The sequence below is a fragment of the Leptosomus discolor genome, chromosome 1 (assembly GCF_034619465.1).
Source record: "Leptosomus discolor isolate bLepDis1 chromosome 1, bLepDis1.hap2, whole genome shotgun sequence".
Lineage (NCBI taxonomy): Eukaryota > Metazoa > Chordata > Aves > Leptosomiformes > Leptosomidae > Leptosomus > Leptosomus discolor.
Window position 1 is genome coordinate 191,401,131 of NC_141391.1, and position 17,171 is coordinate 191,418,301.

General features: G+C 42.8%; 1 protein-coding gene across 2 annotated transcripts in view; it reads left to right on the forward strand.

Annotated features, from left to right (window-relative positions):
• Positions 1-17,171, forward strand: part of ST7 (suppression of tumorigenicity 7) — a 155,679-nt gene that overhangs the window by 90,776 nt on the left and 47,732 nt on the right. Inside the window, exons 3-8 of one of the 2 annotated variants that reach the window (XM_086473082.1) lie at positions 3,839-3,998; positions 8,499-8,553; positions 9,137-9,252; positions 10,398-10,473; positions 12,806-12,960; positions 16,192-16,289. In XM_086473082.1, coding sequence (XP_086329208.1) covers positions 3,839-3,998; positions 8,499-8,553; positions 9,137-9,252; positions 10,398-10,473; positions 12,806-12,960; positions 16,192-16,289 — 660 coding nt within the window. The remainder of the gene's footprint in view (positions 1-3,838; positions 3,999-8,498; positions 8,554-9,136; positions 9,253-10,397; positions 10,474-12,805; positions 12,961-16,191; positions 16,290-17,171) is intronic. The other variant, XM_086473090.1, reaches the window with a different exon arrangement.

Genomic DNA, 17,171 nt, shown 5'->3' on the forward strand with positions numbered 1-17,171 from the left:
GGCTGTCTGTTCTGAAAAACCAGGCAGGAAGATCAGATATCCAAGTGATGCAGAATAGATCTGTTGCTACACAGAGAAATAAAATGATCCAGGATTGTCTGTATGTGAGAGCAAAGATAAGAAAGAGGATGACTGTAATGTTTTCATTGCACAGGGGAAGAGAAGTACCTGCATGGAGAAGCAAAGGCAAAAAAAGTCCAAAGCAAGTATCTGAAATGCTGACTTACGAGTCATTAACCTGCTCTTACTTAACGCAAATATATTTGTCACCTACAAGTTGTTTTTTCACAGCCATGTGTTTCTAGAAATCAACAATAAGGGTTTTCCAAAATCAAATACTCTGGCATTAAGCATTACCCATACCAGATTAAAAAATAAAAATTCTGGATTTGGATTTCTAAACACACAAAGCTGGAAATGTTCAGAATGGGTTTTAACTTGGCCTTTGTGAACACAGATCCCTTGAGGGTTTGGAGGTGTTTGACTCTGTTCTGATTTGAAAGCACAGGCACCAACTAGAAAGAAGGGGACAAGGTCGTGAAGATGAGCTCCCCTCCCACTGTATGTATATGATAGCAATGAGGTGGCCTTTTCTTTCAGAAGTGGTGCAGAAATTATCTTTCTCCTTAATTTCCTCTCTGATCCAGATCTCTTTCAATGGGTAATTAATCCTCATAGTCAGCTATTAGTCTGCCAGGCGATATCTCATCTGCTGAACTGTCAAAAGCTTGTTGACTTCACATTGCTCTCGAACTGGCTGGTGCAGTTAGAAATCAAATTTGATTTATAGAAATCAGGTTTCAAAACAGCTGACACTGTCTAAGAAAGGTGCAAAATTTCTGCGAAGAGAATTTATTGTTTTGACTTCAGTACCAGATTACAGATTACCTTCTCAGACACCCTGAACAAATCACTCTGAAGAAAAGGCTTATTATGATGATGATTTATGGCTTTAATTTCTAAGAGACAGTATGCATTGAGATCTGGCTGATGTTTCCTGGCATTGGATTCACTCAACATTGCAAACATTTTTCAAAGCTTCCTTAAACAACATACAAGGTTTAATGCCATTTTTTAGAATTAATTAATGTATTTATAAGTCTAGGGAGGCAGACTTACAGCTGTGTCACATGTTCTAGCAAGTTCCTGCCACTCAGCTGAACTGTAGTAGTGACTACTAGTAAAGACTATCTACATTCTTTCTGCTTGTACCCTCAGTTTCACTGAAATTCAGTGTGACAGTTTTCCAGCTGGTGTATATTTATGCCGGGCAAGCGGGCTCAAGCATGCTCTTGTGCTGCTCCCTCTCCCTCTCTGGGTTTTACTGACTTTTTATCTAAAAGCTGATTATGATTGAAATAATGAGCAGGAATTTATCAGCACATTTTGAAAAAAATCTATTTTTTTGTTTCTTCTCTTAAAGAAAGTACGAAGCTTGTTAGATACGGTCTGTAACTGCCAAGAGTTTTGAGCTGACAGTCTGGCAGCTGTACTTCAGACTTACAATACAGTGATGCTCTTACCGAGTGTCCCTTGCCTCAGTACAAGACTATAATTTTGATTCCTAACAACCATTCCCTCTAAGGCCTTGGGCAGGTAGGACTGTGGCTTGTGTGCCTTGATTTTTTCAAGCTTCAAAGTGTCCAAAGACAGAAGGGAAACAGATGCTCACAGCAGATCTGGACTGTACCTTATGGCACAACCTTTCTCTCTTGGTTGGCCACACGCTGCCTGTTTAGGTTATGATGCTCTCTTAGATCGTACGATCTAAATTCTAAACCTTTTAGAAAGTGGTGTGTGCCTAAGAGCATGAGAACAGCTAAAACTAAAGCTGGCTCACCTGTGCCAGCTCCCTGTCCACCATCTCCAGCACTCGGAGGAAGTGATGCATGCCAGGGGAGCATATCAGCAGTGCGAGCAAGTGTTCAGTGATGTTCCTCAGTGTCCTGTCCTGGGCTCCCACCTGGGCGTTGCTGCAGCACATGCCGATGGAACGTGTACAGTGACGGATGTGCTGTGGAGCCTGTGTAAGGAGGAACTGGCCAGGCTGTGTGGGACGTAGAGTCCACAAAGATCTGGGTGTGTTCATGTTCTGCTTTCTCTGTGCCAAGCGCTTGTGACCTTTATGTGTTCACATAGCCCTCCTGTCTTCTCCTCATCGGGCTGTGCCATTCTTCCTTGTGGATGTCTCCTAGAAGAGCCAATAGATTGTTTTGGGGACTGAGTGTTCTCCAGGGCTGCCACACGCTCCTGTGTGAACTTGTCTCAGGTGGCCACCAGCTACATTCCCACTCCATTCCGGTGCAGCTAGGGTCAGCTTCCTCCATATGGATGCTCTAGGTGCTTCAACAACACAGCTGAACTTAGGGGAAGCCCCAGTGCAGAATGCGTTGGAGTATGCTTTGGAAAGGAACACTTTCTTCCTGTGCTAGAAGGTTTATCTTCTGTTTTTCCCCTATGGAATGGTTTAAAGGTAAGGGGGCAAAAAAATAAAGTCTTGTCTGCAGACAATCCCATGGAGACAGAAGTCAGTTCAATTAAATAAAGAGCTCAAGACAGCTTAAAAATGAAAAAAAATTGTGCGAGGGTTCGTAGGAGGGTGTGGAGCCCAGCCTGAACCTCTCTGCAGCAGGTAGGCTCCTAAGAGGCCTTCTGGAGAAAGCCGGCTGGCTCCTGGCTGGCCCACCAGAACCGCTCGACAGTGCACTGATGGTGTCAGAGATGTGAACGCAATCCTTTCACTTGTTGCTGATTGTGCCTAGTTGTAGTAAGAATTAATAAATAGCCCTTTTTTTCCTTTTTGGGTAGAGATTTTGTAAAAGTTTTCAGTGCCAGCATAAAACATGGAGACACTGAGTAACACAGAAAGGGCAAAGACTGATCATCCACAATTTCTAGTGCAATCAGTATTACAAAGTACTGCCAAATTTTCCAAAACGCCTTGGATTTGCTTGTGATTCAGTTGGTATATTGATGTTTGGGTGATGACTGAGGTGCAACTGCAAAATGCACTCATTTTACAGACTCATTAAAAGTGTGTGTGCCTTTACAATTTTTATAGTCAAAACCTTTTCTCTATTTATATGAAATAGTCTTCATTTCCAGGTTTATGTGGTTTCCTGAAATACATGTATTCTTACCCAAGAATGGAATTTCTTAGTGAAAATACCACAAATATCTATTTACGTGTATAATTTCAATTATAAGGAGTTCTTTTCTAGGCTGTGGAATGATTTTCCAAGTACAGCTCTAAATAATCCATTTCTTTCTGATTCGCTAGCTGAACCAAAAGCCTGAAAACCAAATTAATTCGGAACCAGCCCAAGTCAGCCAAACAAAACAAAACACAGTTCAGTTGTGGAACAAAAATCCTAAAAGGAATGGGATTCAGCTTCCCGGGGGTTGTTTGACGTGTTAAACATTTTTTCAGACTCAACTCCGTAGATTCCTTTGGAAGCATTACTGGGAGGGCAAGCTTTTCCTCGCTCTCCCTTGAGCGCAGGGGGAGCTGGGGAAGGAGGAGGCCGGTGTCCTCCTGGCTGAGCACCCAGTTTCGTGGCTGATGGGGCTGAGCTCCTGGGTTTTTCCAAAATTTAAAGGACTGCTCTTAGCGAGTTAAAATGCCTTTAAAAGAAATAACTTGACGTCAGGTTGTTGGGCGCGGGGAGGGAGGGAGGGAGGGAGGGAGGGAGGGAGGAGCGGGCCCGGGGGGGTGGGGAGGCCGGAGCCGAGCCCGCCCGCGGCCCTTCCCCGGCGGGGCCGGGCGGGGCGGGGCGGGGCGGGGCGGGGCGGGGCCGGGCCGGGCGCTGACGCGTCGCGCTGTCGCTGTGTGTTGCAGATCTTCGAGTGGTGGTACTTCCGGAAGTACGGCACGTCCTTCATCGAGCAGGTCTCGGTGAGCCACTTGCGCCCCCTGCTGGGCGGGGTGGACAACAGCGCCCCCAGCACCGCCAGCGCCGCCAACGGGGACGCGGATTCGAGCCGGCAGAGCGTCTCAGGTGAGGGGCGGCGGGCACCCCCCCCCCCCCCCCACCCCACCCCACCGCACCGCACCCCTCCGCCGGCGGGGGCTGCCTCCTCTCCCTCGGCTTTCGGGGCGGTGTGAAGCTGACGCTTTGCTCCCTAAAGTTCCCGTGCCCCGGGTCACTGCGGGCGGGGGAAAATGGCCCCTCCGCGCCCAGGCCTGGTGTGGCGGCGGATGCTAGGCTCGCCTTGGGCAGCCCGCCGAGGCCCAGGGTACCAATGTCGCCTCATGCTGAGCGGCGAGACCAGATCAGGCTTTCTTTAAACTCGTTTTGGTGTCAAATAAAAGGCAGAGCTGCTTCATTAGTTGCTCTGGCTAATTATATCTCTCCAAATTCATGCGGTGCTTGTCGCTCAGGCCGTGTTGCCAGTGCTTCTGTTTCCCCCTTGTTCTGAAAGCCCTGCTAAGTTGCACGTGCTCTTTCTGCAATATCATTTCTAAAGGCAGGTAGTATTCTTATTTCTTTGGATAATAATATAGTTGTAAAAAAAAAGAATCAGAAGAAGATGTCGGAAAGGCCCATTTGCTTTTTTATCACTTTTATTTTTTTGATCGTGTAAGTAGTATGTCAGCGACATTTGGATTTCACTTTAATCAGTGGAAGCATAGTGGGTTTTAATAGCTTAAGAGCTTGTTCTGTTCCTGACTGCAACCAATTTTGTTTGTGACTTCGGGCAAGTCGTAATACAGATATTTAAAAAAGGCTTCCAGTTTAGGGGGCATTTGGGGGTCAATTTTCATGAGCTTCCAGGCATTCACAGCCCCTATGAGCTTCAGCAGAAGGAGCGAGAGCTGCAGCTGAGGCTGCAGACATCTGACTCAAAGCCATTCAAGCCTTTAAAGTTGACCTTGACATGCTGGGTCTTCTTCACCGGTACATATGATCGTTCTGAATGACCAGATGATTGAGGAGGTGTTTTGAGACCCTTACATGGGCAGTATAAATGTGTGAGTTGTAATTTTTGTTGTGCATTTATATATTACTGTAATGAATACAAATTTACTTGCTCTGGTGGAAAAGACAGTGTTAAATCAGAAGAAATGGTCTTGTACGTGATGGAGGGGAGGATGTCACTTTTGAACTGAGGCAGCTTGAGTCCTGTTACAGCTGTGCCGCAGGAGGACTATCCCAGCGGGTCACTTCATTCGTGTCATGGGGTTTGGGATTCTGCTGAGGCACTTGGAGTCGGGTCCCTGGTTGCCCTGGGGTGGTTCCTCTGAGAGACAGGCCAGCCTGCCTAAAATGAATCAGCAGTGATCTTTATAGACTGAAGAGGAGTCCCAGGCGAACTTGCCTCACTGCTTGGGTGACTCAGCTGCCTGGGGGGGCTGAACTGAAAACAGCCCATGAGTGATGAAAATGCTGAAATAGTATTGCTTTTGGCTTGAGTTGGAGGTGTTCACTGTTCAAGAAAGTCAGGGCAGGAGCATCTCGGCCTGCGTTCCTCATCTGTAATACGAAGCTTACCTATTTCAGCCCTAGCTTGACATACAGGCCATAATCTTAATATTGGAAATTAATTCAGCTTTCATTAGGGATGTGCCCGTAGAATCAATTACAGTTTCATTAAATTTATTTCCTCTGCAGGCTTTAAAAATGTATCAGAATTAACAAGTGAGGAGAATTAACAAGTGAGGAAAAGTGAATGAAGAAAAAACAAATTCAGTTATGGAGAAAACATTAGCGGGTGAGGTGCTTATGTCTGTACCTGGCACATTTTATTTCTGCTCTTCAGTGTTCACGAAAACAAGCAAACAAAGATTAGCTTTAAACTCACTAGTTAAATAAAATAGGTGGTCTCAAAACCCCTTGATCTCTACTGAGTATTTCTACCGAGGGAAGCCTCCATATAGCACAGCAAATTCAGCTGTTGCCGTTCCCATCCGAGGAGTGGCTGTGAGCCGCAGCGCTGCGTGGTCCAGGATACTGGATGTAGGTGAGCTGGCAGGATGCACGGGTTGGCTTGGAAGCACCTGCGAGCCCTCATCAGCGCGCTTCCTCCCGCTTCAGCAGCTCTGGAACGGCTCCCGTCGGTTTAAAGCAGCAGGCACAGTATTTTGACTAATGAGGTTCACCTGATCGTCTGACTTCTCTGATAGAAAGAACTAGTCAAGGAACGTGTTTGCCTTCCGTGCATTGGCACTGGAGCCTGTGAGCTGGGACTCTCGGTGTCTCTGGGCAGTGTGTCTGTACAGAGAGCTGGTTATTCCTGCCTTCGGAAAGGTATCGGCGCTCAAAACATGATCATTGAACAAGGAGCTGAAAGGTTAATCTTCAGTAAATCCTAATCGCTTACATACATTAAGAACATAGTTATGTTATTAGTTTGTAATGTAACAGGAAAGGCAACCTTTTCAGAGTACGTGCATCAACACTGGGATATGTCTTTCACTATCCCACAAGGTGAAGATGGCTTTTTCACTTGGCTCACCACGTTTTCCTTTGCAGATGTTTGAATATGGTAAAATATTACAGTAGTTACATTTGTCTTCAGAAAGGTCAGAAGAATGGTTGTTGTACTGAGACCGCGGCATCGGCAGATACCAAGACAAAAGGAACACAGAGCACATCGTGTTTAACTAGCCAGACAGGTGACAAACTACCCCCAGGACAGGAAGTGGTAATAAAATCCCTTCTTCACCTCCCCTTTTTGTTCCCAAATTCCACCTTTCCCTGCTACAGTGCTGAAGTGCTGCGTATTTTGGATAAAGTGTAGTTACTTAAACAAGGTGAGAAAGAAGAGCGGTGTCACTGTGATTAGAGAGTTATTGCCTAATCTTGTTGGTTGCAGATAGAGCAGGTGAAGCCTTTGAACTGTATACCTCTGGAACTGAGAAGGCTGATGTTGATTTAATATTTAGGATGGTTTGAAAGTTGTATTATGTAAAAACTGTCCAATTGAAGCTTGTCAAACAGCCCTACGCTCTGGCTGGACAGCAGAACGGCTGAATGTTGAGCGAGCACTTCTGCTGAGTAAACCAGTGGAGCTTTCTAATATTAGCTCCCTGCTGAAGTGGCTGGTTGAAAGACGCAGACGTATGATCAGTGCACTCACTCCTCCCAAACATCTTCCCGTTCCTGTGTCTCTGTTTCATGCACGTGTTAGGTGATGTAGGCAGCAAGCTGAGGGTCCACCTCCTATGCTACTTGACTAGTTTTTGGGTAGCCGCAGGTGTCGTCTTGTTATTGCAAATAATTTACGTAAAATGCTTTGTCTTGGTGCCACTTTAGCCTCATGCTCAGAAGTGGAGTTACGTCCCTGAGAAAAGAGAAAGGCTTGACTTGCCTTTCTGTATGTCTGTCTCTTTCTTTAACAGAACAGGCCCAAAGGGAACAGGCATGTACTTAGCAGTGTTGTGTAAAGTAGGGTGGATACCCTGCTGACTAAATATCCCACCAGAAAACGGTTTAGAGATGATGGCACAAAAATTCATAGGGAAAAATGTGCTCATTGACTTTTGGTGGTGGAAAGCAGCTGGTGACATGCTGCAGGGCCAATGCTACTGATGAGTTTTTGCAGAGCACCACGTGAAGGGTCATCCAGTAGCAGATCTGTGGCGGAACATCACGCTGCCTCTCAGCGAGTCTGTGCAAATACTGGGTTTGATTCTGGTTTCAGCCTTCACTGGAGTGAATTGTCTTTGCTGAAATGAAGAGAACAAGTCTGGTCTTAAATTAAAGGAAGAAAAGCCACAAGCAAGATCTTGCCTTTGCAAAAGCGATAGAAATGGATTTTTGTGATACCTTTTTTCTGTATTTTTTTTTTAGTTCTGTTCTAAATTACATGGTTGTGGATTGTCTTACCTCTTCCTACCTGTAGTGTGAAGAATTTGCAATTTTTTACTCCCTGAGAGAAATGTATGAAAAGCTTTTAGTATTGCCAAACCTTTGCAATGCAATGACCTTTTCTCTGCCAATCAACGTCGGCATCCTTTGTCGACCCTGGGATGCTTAAGTAAGGTCAGCAGATGTTGCGTGGATTTTTTTATTTGCAAGCTAAGGAGGAATGAAATTTGGCAACCATAGCTGAGATTCTCAGTGATTTACAGTATTAACTGGACAATGAAGTTTTTCTGTAGCAATAACAAGTCCGTAGGGACTGAGTTAATTGCTGGTTTTCAGTGCAATAACCTAGTATGATCCCTCTTCAATTCTGCATTATGGTAAATGTGAGTCCTGGCACTAATCAGTATTATCTTTTCATCTGGCATTTGGAGCTTTGTTAGTGGTGATTTGTCTGGAATGATTACATTTATTTACACTAATTTATAATGAAATTATTATTTGTAAAGGGAAGAACAGTCTGGTTACCTGCATCTCTATGCTTTTGATTATTTTTTTTTCCCTTTTCACCTATAAAAAATAAAAGTAATTTGATAAGGCTCATTAGAAGGTAACTTACGTTTCTGATAAACCTCAAGCACCATTGTAATTTGGGAGTGATTTATTATTGTGTGTTTCTGTTTATGACAGAATGCAAAGTCTGGCGAAATCCTTTAAATCTGTTCAGAGGAGCTGAGTATAATCGGTAAGTGCTACGGTAATGTTACAGTTTCAGGCATAGTACTGGGTTAAGGACCTTGACTGTACTTTTCCATTAATCTGACTCAGAGATGGAAAAACAAAACCAACTGTGGACACATGTGCACGTGCCAGGTTTTTCTGTCATTTGTAAAAAGTTTCTGAATGAGAAGGAATTTAAATTCATGCTCGTGCGCTTATTATTTCTGCAGTTTTTGGTGACCTTATAAAAAAATGGGAAAACCTAAGTGCAGTGTACCTGGTACAGTTAATACAGTAATTCTGTCCAAATCAGTTATAGCAAACAACCTAGTGAATTATATCTAGGTTTCATGTGGTCATAGTGTTTGAATGTGTGTGTTACTGATTTCCAGCGTGTACTTTCCAGCATCCCCATTAGCTTTGGTTCAGCTACTGCCGCTCCCTCACAGTACACTGAGATGCAACCCATGTGGGTTAGGACAAATGTATGTTAGCTGGGTGAACTTAGTAGGCTATGCCCATCTCTAACATCTGGGTTTCTTTTCTAGATTCATTTTGCCAAATGTGACCCCATTAACCAAAATGTCTCTTTGTTGGCATGTTTGCAGGTATACATGGGTAACAGGGAGAGAACCTTTGACTTACTACGATATGAATCTTTCAGCACAGGACCATCAGACCTTCTTTACATGTGACACGGATCATTTACGGCCTGCAGATGCTAGTAAGAGACCTTGTGAACAACTATTTTTGCTAATAGGTTAATGATTGTTTTAAACTCATGCAAGAAAAACACAGTCGGAGATCAATTCTCTCGGGTAGATAAAGAAAGGCAAAAGATTGATTGTGCCTGGAAAGCCATTGGTTGGATTCGTAGTATTCTAGATCTGCACCAGTATCTATGTAGGCATAAACTATCAAATTTGTGTCACTATTTTGTTCTAATTTCCTGCTGAAGTCATTCAAGGTACCATTTGCAAGTGTAAAGGCTCGTTTTTTCCTCCTGTTTCTTGCAGTGGCTTCAAACATGTATAGCTTAATTTGCCTCCAGCTGCAATGTAGTATCTTGAGTTACGTTATCCAGGTCCCACTTAGTCGATACTGACAGAAGAGAGAGAGCTTACGTAAAACTTTGAGTCCTGTTTTTCATTCCCTGATGCTCTGTAAAAAATGGGAACAACACATTTACAACTGAATTTGGTATAAGTAGCTTTAGTTGTGTTAAGCCTTTACTGTTAAGTCCATGGGCGGACTTTGGTTCTGCTAAAAATATACGACAATGATTTTGATTGTCAGAATTTGCCTCTGAAGAGACAAATCTTCTTTGTCTCTTAGGAAAGGAGAGATACTGACAGGTGGCTGCTCCATTTTGAGGGCATAATTACAAAGGAAAACACACTGTGCTTTTTGACACACGATAAACATGAATGCTATTTTCTGAATTCGTTGGGCTAATTGTGAGGTGGTCTGTTATGTGGATGTTGTTTCCATTTAACATTCACCTAAAGCAACATCACAGTAAGGAACTAGAATAAAAATCCCAACTGTCCATGTATTCTTTTTATGCTCTGTGGAATCTCCAAGAGGAAAAAGCTGCTTGTCACCTCTGTATGCGACAGTGCAAATGGCATGATCTCTCAGCCAGATTTTCCCATGGAAAAAATTTAATTAAATGGAAGAATAAAGCTGGGTATTTGGGACAAAAGCTCATGTTGATTATGTATCTTTTGAGTGATCACTGGGCTCTTTGAAATGCTCTGGAGTGAGTCAGGCTGAGAGCAATAAATTCTCTTGTTGTAATGCAGTAGATTCTGCTTGTTAATGCTGTAATGACTGATATACCCCTGTTCTGCTTTGTTTATTGAATAGTAATGCAAAAAGCCTGGAGAGAGAGAAACCCCCAAGCCCGAATTTCTGCAGCACATGAAGCTTTGGAATTGAATGAGTGAGTGACAACAACATTAACATTTATTTCATGTCGTTTAAAAATCCATTTGATGATAGCTTAAGGCAGGAGCTTTGCTACAGTAATTTTTGACCATGATTACAGGCCTGTCACAGGAAGGCCTACAATGGGAGGAAAAAAGCACAGCTGCGTGTTGTGCTAGCCACCCAGAAGATCCTTAGGGCAGTGATGACAATGGGAGTCTTGCCGTTGATGTCAGTGGGCTTTGGATCAGCATAGCGAAGTGTTAATTACATTGCCTCCTGATGAGCATATGAAATATGCATTTATGGGACAGAGAATTCCCTTTTGGATTTCTCAGTCATCCTGAACAGAGGCAAGAAAGGAGAGACTCATAAACACCTTCTGAAATATTCGTTTCGTAGTGTGAGAGAATATGATGTAATTTTCTGGGACTTTCAGTCTTTGAGTCCGTTATTTGTTTTCTCAATGAGAAGTGTAGTATTGTGAGATCCCGCAATAAACTCAGTGCTGTGATGCTTTACTGGCGTGGCAAACTGTATAAATGATGCCAAAGCGCATAAAGCGGAGGAAGTCCCTTAGATTGCTGTCAGAGATTACTGCATTCTAGAATTTCATAAACTGGTGCCTTACGGATTGTCCACGTGTTTCATCAGAAAGAGAAAAAGAATTCCTTGTTGGGGACAGCAGTTCAACTGAGAGAGCATGCAGCATAAAAGGCTTTTGCAGAAGCGGGCTGTAAGCCTATCCTGTTCTACGCGTGTATCACAGGATCACAAAATGGTTGAGGTTGGCCGGGACCTCAGGAGGTCATCTGGTTCAAGGCTCTGGCTCAAGCAGGCCCACCCACAGCACGTTGCACAGGACCATGTCCAGACAGCTTTTGAATATCTCCAAGGAGGGAGACTCCACAAAATCCCTGGACAACCTGTGCCACTGCTCAGTCCTCACAGTAAAAAAGTGTTTCCTGATGTTCAGGTGGAGCCACGTGTGTTTCAGTTTGTGCCCATTGCCTCTGGTCCTGTCACCACTAAAAAGAGCCTAGTTCCATCCTCTTTGCACCCTCACATCAGGTATTTACAAATATTGATGAGACCCCTCTGAGTCTTCTCCAGGCTAAACAGACCCAGGTCTCTCAGCCTTTACTCATCTAAGCGGTGCTCCAGTTCCTTAATCATCTTTGTGCCCTTTGCTGGACTCTTTCCAGTATATCCATGTCCCTTTTGTACTGGGGAGCCCAGAACTGGACACAGTACTCCAGGTGTGGCCTTACCAGTGCCAAGTAGAGGGGAAGGATCACCTCCCTTCACCTGCTGGCAATGCTCCCCCAATGCAGCTCAGGATACCATTCACCTTCTCTGCTGCAAGGGCACATGGCTGGCTCATGGTCAACTTGACGTCCACCAGGACCTGCAAGTTCTTTTCGGCCAAGCTGTTTTCCAGCTGGGTGACCCACAGCAAACACTGGTGCCTGGAATCTTGTTTTCACCCAAACCTGTTTTTTCCTGTTCCTCAGCTGATGACTCTCTGTGAAATGCAAATAGAGGCAGCTGCAGCCCAATACTGTTTCTGTAAGAAGAAAATCTTACCAGCAGTGTGCTTTGTATCAGAAAGAAGTCAACAGGCCATATCACATCTAACTTTAGGTGCTAAAAATGTGGCCATCAGGTTTAAAGTAACTGCCTGGGCTCCCTCTGTAGTCACTGAGAGGCACCTCCATTCAGCAATTCACCTTATTCCTAGAGAGATGTTTAAACATGTGAAATGAATGGCTTTGTGAAGATGCTCCTTGATGGAGGTGGAGGGAGACAGATAGTTGAGAGATCTAAATTAGACAGCTAAAAGCTGGATGGGGCGACTGCCATCATGCATTTCACCTTTCTGTGTATCCCTAAAGCCGCTTTCCTGTTTGGGGCGGGGGGGGGGAGTTTATGTTTTTTAATCTCTACAATTAAATTTATAATCTGTTCTTTACATATGACAAGTGTTAGAGGTCTATTGATTCTTTTCATACTGATACCTTAATGAAGACATTTTGTGTTAGAACAATAGTGCATAAAACTAGTGTTGGTTTCCAGAAGGAGTTTAGTGATGAAGGCCATGATTGCTTATGGCCTACAGACAGTGGTTTACTTTCTGGGGCAGTTGTCAGTAGGTTTACTCAAGTGGCTGAGTAGAGACCTACAAATGAGAGTCATGGTCTGGTTGCCAGAATATTTGTTCATCAGAAAGGTATCTGGACAAAACTCCGTTGCCTCTGTATTTGGTACATCCTTGCCAGTCTGCATGCCTTTGTATAGCTTCTACTTCATGCAATTTTCTCATGGTTTTTCCTCTGATATTTTTGCAGGTGTGCTACTGCCTATATTCTTTTGGCTGAAGAAGAAGCAACAACAATTGTGGAAGCAGAGAAGCTGTTCAAGCAAGCTCTGAAAGCTGGAGAGGGCTGTTACAGACGCAGTCAGCAGTTACAGCATCATGGTGCCCAGTATGAAGCCCAACACAGTAAGTTTCTTTGGAGGGAATAACTATTTCTAAAGGGAGAGAAGTTCTGGGGAGTTCTCAGTTTGGTCTTTTTTGTTGCCTTTTTTTTTTTTCCCCTCTCAGAGCTGTGTACTTAGTATTTAACGTGGCTGGAATTCTGGCCCTAGAGCCAGACTACTGTGTTTCAGTGTTTTTACTTGATTCTATTGCTGAGCTAACAATGCTCGGGTTACAGATGTACCTTTTTTTTTGTTGTGGCAGAAAATATTGTAGCAAGTACTTAACAGAAAAGAAAAGGTGGCAGAGGCAAAAGAGATCTGGTATGCAGAAAACGCTGGCCACTGTTTTAGGAAGTTGCACTGAAGTGCCTTTAGGCGTTTCAGATACCTGGGCTGATGTTGTGGAAAGGCAGTAAAGAATGATGGAAACAGGAGTGTAGTGGTGCTTTGCCAGCTTTTTTCCATCAGCTGTGAGGGTAAATATGTACACCACATTGTTCTGTGTAAAAGTTAATGACACCCATTAACCAGTGTGACATTTGAAAAGTTCATTGCATACATTAAGAAGGGTCACAGAAACATAAAAACTAACAACTGGAGCAGTGCAGTAATTGAAAGTCTAGATTTATTTTTTTTTTTAATTCTGAATAAGCATATTTAGCTGCTGTGATTATATTTATTAGATGATGCTTAAACCTAAGAAAATACGTGAGGGTTCACTGACAGTAAATGAACAAAAACATAAATAAAGCAAACAATCTAGATTATTTCTAGTCTACAAGGGCTACCTCAGGCAAAAATAATGACAATTAATTATGTGAGTACAAGCACTAACATATTTTGGGCATCTCGGGTTTCTCAGGACCTGAATTCACAGCCTCTGGCTATCTCACATGTTTGAAGATTGCTGATAAAAATTGTACATAGTGAAATTGTCTGTGATCTCTGGTTTCAAAAGTCTATACAAGTCTATACCTGAGAACCTGAGGTTTTATGAAGCTTGGGGGCAGCATTTTAAACATTTGTTGGTTATAAAATGATATTTAGGATGATTTGCTTGGTTTTGGTGAAAATGAAAATACAGAGCAGCTGAGCCCTTGAAGCAGTTTTCAGGCTCTAGCAGGCTTCTGGTTGTCTATGAAACTTTTAATTTGTGCACTCAATCCATCCTGAGCACGGAAAATGACAGTGATTCTATGAAAGATACACAGTAAGAGCAATTAAACACTGTCATGATGCTTATGTCCAAGATAACCTGCATAAGTTTGTGCAGGCAAGTGTAAGTATGGTATGTAACTTGTGGTAGATGGCTACTGTCATCATCAGATTTGACACCCCAAACCTTCAGTATTCCAGCAGAGGAAGTAGCCAGTTGAATTGCAAAACTAAGTGCATTGCCACAGAGCAGGAGGGGCTGAGGAGTGACTGCCTGCTCTGACTGTGGTGCTTCAGGAGGGGCTTCAGGAGAGGCTAGATCATCGCACTTCTCTATACCACCCAGTCTCCCCTCGATAATGTCAGTGTGCACCCACAGAAGTTAGAGAAGTTCCAGCCTCAGATGGTGCCTTGGACACAGGGGCTTCAAGTAGGATTCTTTTGATTATATGCTGGACTTTTGCATGGTTTACAAAGGTGGAGAGCTCATCTCTCTTTAGAGAGGAAGGACGATGGACAGATGTGTCGCAGTTCCATGATTCTGAGATGTCTGTCATTCCATTTTTGGTCCTTGAAGTGGACTTTGGGATGAAAAGTGGGCATTTCATCTTTTACAGGTGAAAACCACTATGTAATTTCTTGAACAACAGCATATTTCTCTCTGTTTGTTTATTCATAGGTTCCATCTCCTTTGTACAGTATGTTAGACTGTGAATTTTAAGAGTAAATAATGACTTTGAGTACTCAACTTAACCTCTTTCAAAAGGTGCTAGTTTATAGAAAGCATGGGCAATCTTCTTTTTAAGGTGGCACATGTTAGTCACCCCAAATCATTAGTCCTATCAGAAAATTTTGGCCTAAAAGGTTATGTCGATTTCATAGGAAGTAAATGCCTTTTGACCATTCCTTCTGAAAAGACTGAAAAGGAGCTTGGCCTGAAATTTATACCTCTTAGTTACACTACATAAACAAGTTGAAACAGATGTAACTAATAAATTGTTTATTTAATATATAGCAATCAGTACAGAGATAAGGAATTACATAATATAAAGTGTAGCTAAAGAAATTCCTTCCGTCCCTTATTTATTCCTTCTTCTAAAGTCAGACCTTTCAGCCTGCTGCTTAATCTATCTGAAAATTGTAATCACAGCTTTAAAGCAATTTATAGGTACTTGGAATGTTTTCAGTGCACATCTTGTTCTTATTGTGAAAGATTTGAAAATGTTAAGAACCTAAAATCTTCACAGACTGCATACTATACACAAAGGTAATTTGTAGCAGGTGTCTTACAGCTTCATTTATAGATCATTAGCTGTCTGCTCATTTCCTATTGGTCCAGAAGCACGTTAAGAGTTCACGTTGAAATTATAGGGAAGAGAATAAGGAATGAAACAAGTAAGAATTCTGCAAGAGAATAGTCATTGCAGCTGTTCAGTTTCTGTCATCTCTGCTGTTAGGGCATCTTTTGCCATCCATAGTTAGCGGTGTGAGGAGTTCGATGATAACTGGATAACAAATAGAGACTCTGTAAACAGGGTATACTTCTTTTATTCTAATAATTAAGGAAAAAGGCAGTTAGAGGATGAGGATTTGTTCTGCTAGATCTCCTGTTAACAAGCGTGTACATCATAACTTACAAAAAAGGCAGGATATAACGTGCATTTTCGTGAATGCCCTTGTCTAAACCACATATATGCATTGGTAAGTAATTTAATGCTCTGTGTGTGACCACAGAGTTTTGTGCCAGTGTTAACTTCATAGGGGTTCTCCTTGCCTCACTTGGTTACTTGATGGTCTATACCCTACAGCGCTCTCTGTACCTTTCAGATCTGCTTATATTTTGTAGGTGTAAGGCCAACCCATGGGTCCTTACTTATACCACTGTGTATCTGGAGTAATTCCACTGATTTCAGTGATGTTATGCTGTATCTAAATCAGCAGAATTTGGTAATTTTTAATTTAAAATGTTGTGAAAACATTGATAATAGTGAATAACAAAAATGGCAAGAAAACTGTGTTTCCTTTTGTGTTGGAATATTAAATGAACCTTTGTTTTATCTTTTTTATCTTAATGCTCTTTCTTTTTCCTCTTATACAGGAAGGGACACCAATGTGTTAGTTTATATTAAGAGGAGGCTGGCAATGTGTGCAAGAAAGCTGGGAAGGACCAGGGAAGCAGTGAAAATGATGAGAGATGTGAGTTTGGATTTGTTTCGCCTGTGGTACTTAGATAATAGTAGCATAGAAATGATACGCGTTTGCTTACAAGTTAGCATCCATTCCTGCTGCATGCAGCACTGCTGATAGTCATTTCGTATGTGTAATGTATATAAAAATTAAGAGATCATCTGTAAGGTTGCGAAAGCAACATTGTAAAGTCATAAAATACCAGATGAACGGTTGCCCATACAGACTGAATTTCCCATCCTGGTACATGTGCAATGGAGTGTAGTCTTTAATTATTTGATCATGAAGTTACATAAAGTTTTTTCTGAAGCGTGTAATGAATGCTGCTAACTTAATAGGCAGGTCTTAAGTATTCTGTTTCCTCCTTGCAAAGCTGCAGTTTGACTCTGTGCACTGTTTACGTCACACTGTTCAGACCTGAGGACAGTGTTGTTTGTTCATGCAAAACCTATTACTGAGAAGTCAGACCCGAGTAATTAATCTGTAATGAAGTGATTTCCCTCTGAGATGGGGGATGACTGTATCCCTGTTTTGTAGGCAGGGAAGCTACCAGTGTAGTCATAAGTCAGTAAGCTACAAAGCTGCAGATTTGAAACACAAACGGTAGCTATTTTGGGGATGGCAGGAGAGGCAGGTGTCCACACAAGGCACTGCATCTGTTTCAAGAATGTGAAATGCTCAAGTTTAGAGATAGCTGTGAATGCCCAGCATTTCTACCAGTGAGATCTTCTGGATGCAGATTAAGAACACAGTTCTTTGAGGAGTTGACTTGCCTCACCTGAGGTAGCAAGTCTGTGACAGAAGGAGGAATGGAGCCCTAGAGCTCTGAGCAGATGATGGTAAAACTGCCTACCAGTTTTCCTGTGCTCTCCTTTCTCACACTTCGTTTTC